General features: G+C 36.9%; 1 protein-coding gene across 3 annotated transcripts; it reads right to left on the bottom strand.

Moving 5' to 3' along the window:
• Positions 1-2,289: 2,289 nt before the first annotated feature.
• LOC135624944 (uncharacterized) lies at positions 2,290-10,947 on the bottom strand. 3 transcript variants are annotated; one of them, XM_065129088.1, is made up of 16 exons: positions 10,755-10,947; positions 10,103-10,264; positions 9,892-10,005; positions 9,428-9,696; positions 8,642-8,684; positions 7,445-7,471; positions 7,263-7,361; positions 6,637-6,818; positions 4,600-4,789; positions 4,398-4,511; positions 4,156-4,257; positions 3,937-3,957; positions 3,651-3,709; positions 3,450-3,540; positions 3,186-3,307; positions 2,290-2,627 (listed from the first exon to the last, which is right to left on the bottom strand). In XM_065129088.1, exons 4-15 carry the CDS (start codon positions 9,664-9,666, stop codon positions 3,236-3,238), a joined length of 1,239 nt encoding a protein of 412 aa, XP_064985160.1. In that variant the 5' UTR covers positions 9,667-9,696; positions 9,892-10,005; positions 10,103-10,264; positions 10,755-10,947; the 3' UTR covers positions 2,290-2,627; positions 3,186-3,235. The 3 variants fall into 3 exon arrangements, with proteins under 3 accessions (XP_064985160.1, XP_064985159.1, XP_064985158.1); XM_065129087.1 differs by having other exon boundaries at positions 9,892-10,264; XM_065129086.1 differs by lacking the exons at positions 9,892-10,005; positions 10,103-10,264 and having other exon boundaries at positions 10,755-10,946.
• Positions 10,948-11,468: the final 521 nt, after the last annotated feature.

The following is an 11,468-nucleotide window of genomic DNA, read 5'->3' as shown; positions in this document are numbered from 1 at the left end:
AAAAGTCATATAATCTCTCTTGAGTTTTAAACCAACTAAGAGAACTTGGTTTTGATACCAACTATTAGGATCGTAAAGTCACTAACAGGGGGTGAATTAATACTTTCAAGAAATTATGATTTAAAAATTCATTCGATGAAACTAATATCGAAAATATGCTTGACTTAGAATACGAGTAAATGTAATAAGCAATTAAATCAGAAAACAATAGCAATAAAGAACATAAAAAGAAATACACACTGAATTTATAGTGGTTCGATTGTTGCAACCTACATCTACTCCCAATTCCTCCTCCGTCGAGGCCATCGGCTTTCACTAACGATCTTCTTTCAATGGGCGAAGATCAACCACCCTTATTACAACTCTTTTCTCCTTTTCATAGGTTTAGGAGAGAAACTTTACAACTCTTTTTTTCTTATAAGTAGTCCTCACAACTCCTTTAGATTGACTTGGAAGATTGAGGAGGAAGGACTTAACACTTAGATTGTATACTTAGAATTACAAGTTTTTTGAGCTCTTTTCTTGTTATCTCAAGCAAGAATGAGTGGGGTATTTATAGGTCTTAAATGACTTCAAAAATAGAGCCAAAAAGTCTCATCCCTAGGTTTTTTGTGTACTAGCAGTACCACCGCCTACAGCATTGAGCACTAACAGTACCACCGTCAATCTAGGTGGTACCATCGCCTAACATAGTCTCGAAAACTATGTCCTGACGGTACTATCACCAGTCAGTTTGGGCAATACCACCGCTTAACACTAGTAGTCATTGTCGGGTCTTCCAAGAACGTACACTTCGTATGTTCCAATTCATAGGTGGTTCCACCACTTGGTTTGGCGGTGCCAGACCCAACTGTAGGCCACTGAATGAGCCTTCCAACTAGCTCAAATCAGCTCTGATTTAAGCCCAATGGGCCCCTAATTAAGTTGACATGGTTACACCCAAAACCAATTCAATTAAGACCTAAACTACAATGATCAAGACAAACGATTACAAAACATGAATCTTATACTGTCCAGCATGTCATTGATTCATCCGAACTCTCGGCCCATCATGATTTTCTTCGACATATTACTTGATCCATCGGTATGTTGACTCTTGCAACATCCGATCTTAGCTTAATGTTTGATTCTTTCAACCTGATGCTCAATCTTTGACTCTATCCTAATGTATGATTCTCCTGCTTCAATTAATTTACTTTTTCATGATCGAAAATAGTCCTGCATTATTTTTCTCAAACATAGATTAAGTCATACACTCATTAATTGATTATATCATCAAAATCCGGGATTCAATAGAAGAGGGACCAGAAGACCACTACGTGCCTAGCGTAAGACTAGTCGACGCACATCCACTTGAGATAGGATCAGAAGTTCTTGAGCTCATCGTCAACGTGAGAGAAGTTACATGCGTACAACACCGTGCTAGGCAACAACAACTCGGTGCTACTACCAGTGGTCGCTTCTATGATGACGTCTTCTCCCATAATTTATGATGGTCTTATTTTTTTAATTTAAAATACACATATCATTATATTAATAGTTTATTATGAGTCAACATGTCACATAAGCAAACTTTAATGTTTGTTAACTCATACTCGATTCGAGGGACTTATATGCTATATTTTTAAAAATATATGTATTATTTTAGATATGAGTAAACCATAAAGGTCGAAGAGATTCATAATCAAAATTATATAAACTAAAATAGTCTTAATCTTTTTTTAAACTTAAATTATCCATATCATTATATTAATAATTTATTATGAGTCAACATGCTACGTAAGTAAACTCTAACGTTTGCTAACTCAAACTTAACGAAAGGGACTTATATATTATATTTTTAAAAATATAATAATTATTTTAAATATAAATAAATGATATATATATATATATATATATATATATATATATATATATATATATATATATATCACATCAATATCGAAGCGAAGGCAGAGACACAGAAAAGCCATCGTAATCAACGTGCTGAAGCACAGAGCCCTTCATTATATTTATACAGCGAACACGCAAACCATGGTTGCTCACCCTTGATCACCGAACAGAGAAAAGTAAGCTGTTGCGATGGCTTCTCGAGTCCATATCCTATCGGAGGTCTTCAGGGCGGCAAAGGCGGAGCTACTGCCGAGTGCTCACTCTTCCCTCGACGCCATTTCTGCTGTTACATTCCTCCAAGGGAGGAGCGATACGATCAGACCGACCATAGCGATGCCAAGGTCTCCGTCGAATCAATTTGGCCATAGATGAATCTGTTTGTAAATGGTGCACATATAAATACCAAGTAGCTCTTCTGGTGCATTTAAATTGAATTATGTACACTAAATGTAGCAACAACCTCTCTCAAATGTATTATGGGTTTTCTGCCAAAAAAATAACTTGGTTTCTAATATTTCAAATCCATTACAAACTAATTCAAGTCACCAGTGGAGAATAACAAAAGCAAAGCAAAAATGACCCTTGTCATCAGATGTCCGGAGTTCCAACTCCTGTTCATGCACATGGTCCGAATATGTCTGTGAGAGCTTGCAAAATAATGCAATACTCTGTAAGTGGTAGTCCGATGTGGTACCTCCTCGATCATGTAGAAGTAAAACAACCAGATAATCCCCCTGCAGTGTATTCACCAGCAACAAAAAGAACATTTGCCATCAGAAAGATCACAAGACTCAAAAAGGATAGGATACACCAAACGGATTCCACGAGTGCTTTTTGGGGACAAAAATCATTCGGTGTCAGGCTTGGGTTGTCACATTGAAGAAAACTTCACAGTGATAGTGAGTTTAATTAGAGAAATGATTCCGGGAGGGATGGCAACAATCTGTCAAGCCATGCTCAAATTTTCCATCAACCATGCTAACCTAGTCTATGCTATAATATTCATCGAAAACTCAAAATCTTGTTTCCCGGATACATCACTGATAGCAGCTAGAATGCAGGCAAAATATTTTTGTTCAGGCCTCTAATTATGGAAAATTGAAGCGTAAGAGTAGCGAAGTGTTATTGACTTTTAATTTGATGATACACTCAAAACACAGTAGCATTTCATTGAATTAGGAGGTCGATTTAAAAAGAAGAATCAAAATTATAGATCCCTTGGTAAATTTATCTCAATAGTGTCTTTGCTAAGAGGTACTCAATAGTAAATTAGAGCTCAGAAAAGAGGGTACCTGAGTGGATATTTCGTCTCTGGAATTTCTTCTACTATCATATTTCTCTGTTAAGCTGGGTTATCTTTAGATTCAGACCTCTGCTGTTTCCGATAATGAAAATAGACAAATTGGATCAGAATCTGACTTAGTTAAAGAGACTTTTGCTTCAAGCGATCGCTAGATATCAACAACAAATATGGAATTTGGCAGTGGAGAAAAACTCCATTCATCTGAGCAAAACCATTGATAGAACATAAAACAAACAATATCATTGAAGGATACGAAAACATCCAGAAGTATGCATCCTCCAGCATCAGCTAGCCAGGGTAGATTGGGCCTGATTTTATGCCAATCCAAGCTTTCCACAAGAATACTGCACAGAAAGATGCAGAATATGGTAGTTGCTCCTCGACTAAAAGCACAATCCCAGAAAGTCTATGTGAAGTTTCTAAAAATGCCATAAATATTCAGCACACACCATACCTTCCCACATATGTTGCATTTCCACTCACCGCGAAAACAAACATTAACGGGTTAAGGCCCTGTAAGAGAGACACATGATCACACCAAGTGGTCAACTAACCAATATAGTTAACAAAAAGTAATAACATGTTAATCAAAGCATTTAAAAAGAATTTCCACATCCTCCGGTGAAGTGGGGTGGGGTGGAGTGGGGGTCAGGTAAGTAGGGTGGGGCAGAATGTATGGGTGGAGGAGGTCTTAACAAAAAAATTAGCTACACAAAGCATCATAAGATATGAGATCTTGCCTGAACATTGCCCCTTCTAACCTGCAAAACATTCGAAAACACAGTGTCAGATTAAGTTTTCCATAAATTGAAATAGCCACATAAAAATGAGGATACAACAAAATAGCAGAGTTGCATGTTCCCAGTGCAAAAAAGTTCCCGTAGTCTTTGCAATGTGCCAAAGATAAAGAAATTTGCTGACTATTGATAGTATTTCATACGCATAGAGTTCATTCTCACGTTTAAATATATCTGAGGAAGCCTTGCCCCCATATAAATAGCTGCCATTGCCCAACCAAGTAAGTTTCCGACTCCAATGCTTCCGTCATCTTGAACATGGTCCTATGAATGGTTAAGTAAAATAAGTAATTCATTTCTGCAGCGATCTTTTAAAGATGATCAAAAGACAAGATAAAAGAAGACTTCACATGCTCAAGCAAATATGCAGCATTAACTCAAAAAGGAATACGGACTAGCATTACCTGTAACAACTTACGTCCGACTCGTATGACCATTCCATTAGGTGATGCAGTGTGCACATCATTGGTGCAAAGATGAAGAACACACATACCAAAGAAAAATACAGCTGAAGGTACCTGAATTTGAAGCATGTGCCCATACAATTCATTATCACATTATGTAAAATCCAAAAAGAAAAGTTTTGAGCAGTTATTCTGTACTCACTACAGCAAGCATATTTTTAGTACTCGAATTCGGTGGTGCAGATTGCGGGAAAATAACCCTGTCAAGTAGAGGCTCTTTTGCTACAGATTGCTGATTGCCACTTCTGGGTGGTGACCCTCCATTGTCACATGAATGTGCTAACCAAGCACCAAAAGCAGGCACAGGGCTTTTAGATAAAGACCGTGCTGACCTGGCATCAAAGATTGGTAAATATGCAAAAGTAAGAACAAATGGAGGATAAACTGAATAACAATGAATGAACACCACAAAAACAGATTATCATACATCCAAGAACAACATATCAAGTACAAACTGAATCACCAAAAAGAAATATTGATTAAATTCACTTCACATGGAACATTTGCCAAGACTAACACATCAAGCACAAACTGAATTACCAAGAAAGAAATATTGATTAAATTCACTTCACAAGTAACATTCGCTATGGAACTGATTTAATATAACAATGCTACATTAAAGAAGGATCACTTGTTCCACTGCTGCAACTGTACTGTTACTGGTTGGAAGCTGACAACCTTGTCAGTAAAATAAAATGCCAAAATAAATAACTATTTCCTTGATCTATGGAGAGGCTTATACATGACATAGACATGGAGCATCTGGAATGGGAACACGAAATAGGAATGTTGACAATGTCTATTAGAAACATGGCAAGACTTCCAAATCATTTCACAAACTCTTTGAAGGAAATATCTGAGAACACATCCTGCAATATGTAGAATCATTAGGTTAGTCTTGTCTAGGTTTTTATATATTACAAGGTTCATTTTGTACTTTAGTTCCCTAGGTCCTTGGATATTTGTTCATACCTCGTGAATATATTTGAGGCAGTTCCCCCTTGAAAAAAACATGATTGATTATATATTTAACAATGATAACATTTCTTGCCTTGGCATTTGTTATTTCTACCAAAAGAAAGATATCAGGGTCCTGAAACACTTAGCAAAGGCTGATGCTAGAAGAAAAATCATAACAGGGTTGATATGTGCATTACAATGACTCTTTCTTCATAATGTGCAAAATGTAGAAAGCATTTTCATTTTGATCTGAAAGAGGAGGGATCGGAGAAGGAGATTGTGGTTGCAAATGAGAAAGTTTTCGTTATTGGATAGAAGGAAACAATCAAAATATAAGAACATAAGCAGCAAAAAAATTGGGAACATAAGCTGCAAAGTTCCTGATAGTAGCAAAGTCTGCAATTGACACTATCTGAGATCTGAACCTTACACCTATTCTGGGAAGACTAATGAATCGACTAATGAATCAACCAGCGAGAATGAATGATTAGCTATCTTAAAAATTTCACCATATCCTACTTATATTTTAGGTCTATAAGAGAAATTAATGTGACAAAGCATTTTTGACAGATTAAAATGGTTAATTACTTACAGGTTGTCATTATTTAAACCACACTGGAGATTACTTTTCAGATAAAGAATTAAAAGAAATCAGGACCTGAGGATCAATTAATCATAACAGGATCATTCATTTACACTTTGCTGAATCATGCAGATGTGACTGAATAAAGCTTAAAAAGATATGCCACCAGTCCCTCCATTCAATTTGACAGATAATTAACTGGCAGCTAGATTACTAAATCTGGAATACAGGCTGGTAAGAGTTTCTAGTAAGCAAGCCATCATGAAGAGATAATGCCCAAGAATGGTCCATGTGGTGATGTCCTACGTGATATTGGATTTATTTAGAAATCCTATATCTTAAACATTATTTCTTGACTCAGTCATACCAAACCATAAGAAATAGAAACCTAGTAATGTAGGTCATGATTTAGATGAGACTGTACAAGGCGTGTCTTACAAAGAAAAATAAATATAGTAAACCCTTAATCTATTACAATAGGATCAAAAGATGATACTCAAGTCACTTGTCTCGCACAATATATTTATATCATAACTTGTACAAATTCATTTGCCAACTTCAGAAAACAGTCTAATCATAAATGAAGATACAGATTTAAAACCTAAAAAATAGAATTAAAATGAACAAGAAACCTACGTGTAATAGTAGTCACTCCCATAGGAATCACAAAGTACTTCAACTGGAATTGGTGAGCTTGGTATGTTGACTTCCTTTGAGGGACTTGTGCCATTTGATTGGTAACCATGAACTCTAGTTTTCTTTGAATCTCCCAGCAGGCACTCTTCTGCTGATCCATCTTCTTGATGATGCTTTTGGCTCTGAAATCATAGCTAAAGATATCAAAAACCATAAGGTTCTAAAGAAAGTAAATCATCTCCATTCAATCAAATCAAAATTTACCAAAATATGCAGAATAGAATTTAGTCAAGATGGAAGCATGGAGGTACAAACAGGCAACAACAACTATCTTAACTTTATCCATACACTACAATTGAGATTTCCACATATAAGGACCCAAAATTTAAGATTCACTATTCGGTAATTATTTAAATTGATATATAACATATGTAATCTCAGTTTATATTGGTCAAATGAGGACCAATATATTACCTATGAGTTAAATGGTGCAAATTACCAGCATACACCAAGTCTCTGGCAACAAAAGAAGAAGTGAAAGTTTTGCCTCAAGCAATATTTTAACAAAGACATTAAGATCTCCATTTATTTACTGGAGGTCTATAACATCAGATAGTATGTATTACCTTGACATGTATTCCATGTTTGTTTGGTTCAAGTCTATGGTAAATGTAACCATAATACATAGTCTGCCCAGTCAGGATAACTGTACTTGCTGTGTATAACTGCAAGTCAATATAACAACCATAAACCAAGATAAGTAGTAGAATTATACAACATTTACTATCATTTAAGTTGAAAATCTCACCAATGCCACATAATACTGTGTCGGCAACTGCAAAAATAAACATAGAAGTTAGCAAATCAGAATTCTTAATCAACTTCTTTTTTTTTTTTTTTGGCAATCAACTTCATATTGTAAAATATCTAAGACATTATCCTTTTTCATTACTGTGACACCATTGCCAGTGTGACATCACAATGAATGTTTGTTTGGCCTAAAACCCAGTTCACAATTTGGTAGGCTTTTCTAGAACCTAATATCAGAGATCTGGGAAGATATGATGTGGTTCATAATAGGGATACAACTGGGATCAGAAGTGAGCAAATAAATGAGATTGTGGCAAATACCTGAGATTAATCTGATCAACTGACCTGGCTTAGGTGCAAGGATCATTGCTTGCTTGACATTCTACACTAGGAAGAAATAATTAGGTAGATATAGTGCCTGTATTGTGTATAACTTTGAAAAAAGAGTGGATAGAAGAGAAACATTCTTGGACGATTACATCAAAAATGGAAGACGGAAGAAGGCACTGTGCCTAACTGCCCATACCCAATAGAAAGTAATGAATAAAGTTAAAATCATTTGACAAAAGAGTGCTGACAGCACACATTGAATACTCAGAAAATGCCCCTTATTACTCTTAAAAGTGGATACACAATGCCCCTAGTAAGTTTAAAGAGTAGAAAACCAAGCAAATGTACTTCTAGCATAACTATAGGAAGAGAATGGGTTCAGTAATCACTAAGGAAAATATTGGCTTAGACTCTAGGCACATGCACTTGTGATAAATTCTAAAACATGTAGATAATTCATTAGATCAGAGATGGGAACTGATACAATGCAAGATCAAATGCATATCCATGCTGAAGAGCTACGTCAATGGATATAGGCAGAGAGGAGTCAGACCATAGTCTTAAACTTCAGAATAAGCATGAGAGGAGTCAGAAGGGCATCAGAACTTTTTACAGCTGATACAAAAGGTGATAACAGAAAAAAGCACAATCAGGAAACAAGTTTAACAACGTGTTCCTGACAGAGTTCAGCAGTTGATAGATCTAAATCTGCAAACACCGTACACCAAGCTTAGCAAAATAATGCAATGTAGCTTATTAGAAAGGTTACTTAGTCAACTATGAACTTCTAATGATCTCCATATGAGAAAACCTGGAGAATGATATAATGATCAATTCTACATGCATAGAGGTCAATGAAACTTACAGTAGCAGGTTCTAGCAGACAGCCGATGAGGTTAAATAAATCTCTGCAAGTAAATGGATCCATTATTAGAAGTTAAGAAAGAAACAGGAAAAAGGTAAGGCTGGAAACAGAGAAGGGGTTTGAACCCATCAAATTAAATGGTGCTTTAACCTGTTTAGCTTTGATATATGTCTAATAAGCAGTATATAGGGATGCAAATTGCTACTAATGATGATATCTGTGAATTCTCTTTTTTAAGAACACAACGTTTAGCACTCCCAGATATGAAACAAACAAAGTGCACAAATGCAAGACAAGTCAACACTGAGTTTGTTTGCCATCTTAGAAACACAAGGCCTGTACATGAAAAGGACTCAAATGGACTGTATCATCAACTTGGGAACAAGTTATATGTGTGAAACAGGCATCAGAACATCTTCTCTGTTATCTCCATTCATAAGACGAATAAAGCATCAGCAAGTCAATGAGTAACATTATCTTATCAATATGTATTTGAGTAGATATCATGTTGAATAGTTTATTCGTCACTCAAGCAGCCAACATGTTGCAATTATGACAACACCATTCTTGCACTCCCTATTTGTTATTAATATAGAGAACAAAACTTGGTACGTATGGGAAACTAAAGAACTCAAACTAAAACGGCTTTATGCTGACATGAACCAAGAACAGGTTACACCGTGTAAAACATCCTGATTCAGCCAAACACTCAAATGCAGAGCATTACCCAAATGAGAACACTTCGTTAAAATTTGAAGCATGGTGCGAGATAAAAGTAAACATTACCCAATGATCCATGTCATTAGAAAAGCAATTGAAAGGCCTTCTGTAGATTTCTCACAGTAATTTGTCATGATTTGAGGAATCTCTGCAATTACCCAGCTGATGATACTGGCAGCTCCAAGAAATAAGGAAATTCCATCCTTTGTACTACAAAGGCAATACTTCAAGTACATTTGAGCCCATCGCGAGCAATGTTGGTTTAAGAAGCAATCAGGTGGAGGAGCTGTTTTAAGAAAACTCATTGCAGAAGTTAACTACTCCCAAGTCCCAACCTAGACAATTTCAACGAAAAGATTCAAGATTAATCTTAGAGAACACATGACCGATAAATCTGAGTACTGACACATCTAAAATAAGTTCCACTGCCTGCACAGAGAACTATAAGTCATCAAACTTTTTATACCGTCAGAGCATCAAATTATAGTTTGAGGAATATAATATACACAGTGACTCACAACAGCACTTACTCTATATTAAAGGTCCCACGAAGTTCTAAGGTCGAGTTAAAAAAAGATTCTTAGTCTCAAAGCTCACATGTGAAACATATTCAGAACCAAATCTTATCAGACTGTGCAGCAGCTCTGAAACCACAAAATAATCGTAATGCGGCTTAGTTGTGCATAAATCCATATGGTTTGGATTTTTTACGAGAATAATAATCCATACTAGTTGGCGCACCAAAGATGAAAAACTCATCACCGGCGCTCACACACATGATGTTTCGGCCACCATATATCTTACGGTAACAGAAATAATTTGTGCTGAATTATAATCTTCGCATGATGGAGAGCACAAAACCTGTCTTGTGAAGAATGATATTCCAAACATATAAAGTCGCTCCTGCATGTTATACAAGACATCAACATGCACAAGGGCCAAAAAACCAAAGCAGCATCGTTGCAAGCAGCCACAGTAATACCACAAGAAACGAAAACATCGATCAGAACCCTAACAATGGTGATCAAGATAGTTGCGTCCGGTAACACGAAATCAGACTAAGCCATGATTTAATCTCGATACCGAACAGAGTTATCACGTTCAAGGCAGAGCCTCAATCAGGAAATACCCGTAAAGAAACACATAAGACTACACATCATTCAGATCCAAGAACACCTGGAAAACCACCACAAGGACCAAAACCCGATGAAACTAAACCGGCCACGAAACACTGCCGATTCATTATTGCTAAATCAAGCGACAACTCCAATTCAGAAAACGAAAGAACAGAACAAAAACCTCAACTACAACACGAATCCTACATGTCAAAGAGGCGCATGGGGTGTGACCAGATCGGAAAGAGACCATGGATAAGCTTAAAGATCAAAATCACCTCTAGTTTCCAGAGAGATCCCGGCTGCACAGAGAGAGAGAGAGAGAGAGAGAGAGAGGAAAGCACTTCGATGAGGGTTCCCTCTCTTCTCTGAGCGCCGATGTAGTACTACTGCGGAGATGAGAGTGCTGAGGTTGAGAGTGCACGGAACGAGAGGAGGAGGACGAGCGTCTCGTTCGTTCTCGTCTCCTCTCGTCCGCCGTTTTAAGTTGAGAGAGGCATGAGGCGGAGTTATTTCCGAAAACAAATTCTGTGGTGGAGGCTGTTTCGAATCCCTCCACCACCGTCCATCTCAACCGCCTGATTTGAAGCAACCTTTTTATTCAAATCAAGCGGACGGTCGGGATAAGAGAAAGGGGTGCGATGGACGGCTTTGAAGGGGCTTTATCACCACGTGGCGGGAAGCGGGATGTTCGCCGGATCACATGCGCTGCCAGCTGTCAGTTGATTGATCGATGCAAACATATACGCAGCTTTAAAATTATTGAGGAACATTTGAACTGTTCACGTGAACGAGCTAATTGGTTCTCTATGATCGATAGATGCTAAACGTATTAGTTATATGATTCGTAATATTTTTGGCGACATGACGGCTAAAATAAGTAGGACTTACTGTCAAATTGTGTATCGTCGTTGTGAAAACTTTAATAATAAAAGAATAATTTAGATGATTAGTCAGAGTAAAATAATTAAAGAGAAAGGAGCAAATAAAAA

The sequence above is a fragment of the Musa acuminata genome, chromosome BXJ2-10, assembly GCF_036884655.1.
Source record: "Musa acuminata AAA Group cultivar baxijiao chromosome BXJ2-10, Cavendish_Baxijiao_AAA, whole genome shotgun sequence".
Classification (NCBI taxonomy): domain Eukaryota; kingdom Viridiplantae; phylum Streptophyta; class Magnoliopsida; order Zingiberales; family Musaceae; genus Musa; species Musa acuminata.
This window is presented reverse-complemented; position numbering and strand designations above follow the sequence as displayed.

Bases quoted from the DNA above. Each gene is read 5' to 3' on its own strand.
- LOC135624944 (XM_065129087.1), bottom strand. From the start codon at position 9,666: ATGAGTTTTCTTAAAACAGCTCCTCCACCTGATTGCTTCTTAAACCAA. The intron at 7,362-7,444 runs GTGAGATTTTCA...ATTGACTTGCAG, and splicing joins CACAGTATTATGTGGCATTG to TTATACACAGCAAGTACAGT. The intron at 3,541-3,650 runs GTATGGTGTGTG...CTTTCTGTGCAG, and splicing joins AATGCAACATATGTGGGAAG to TATTCTTGTGGAAAGCTTGG.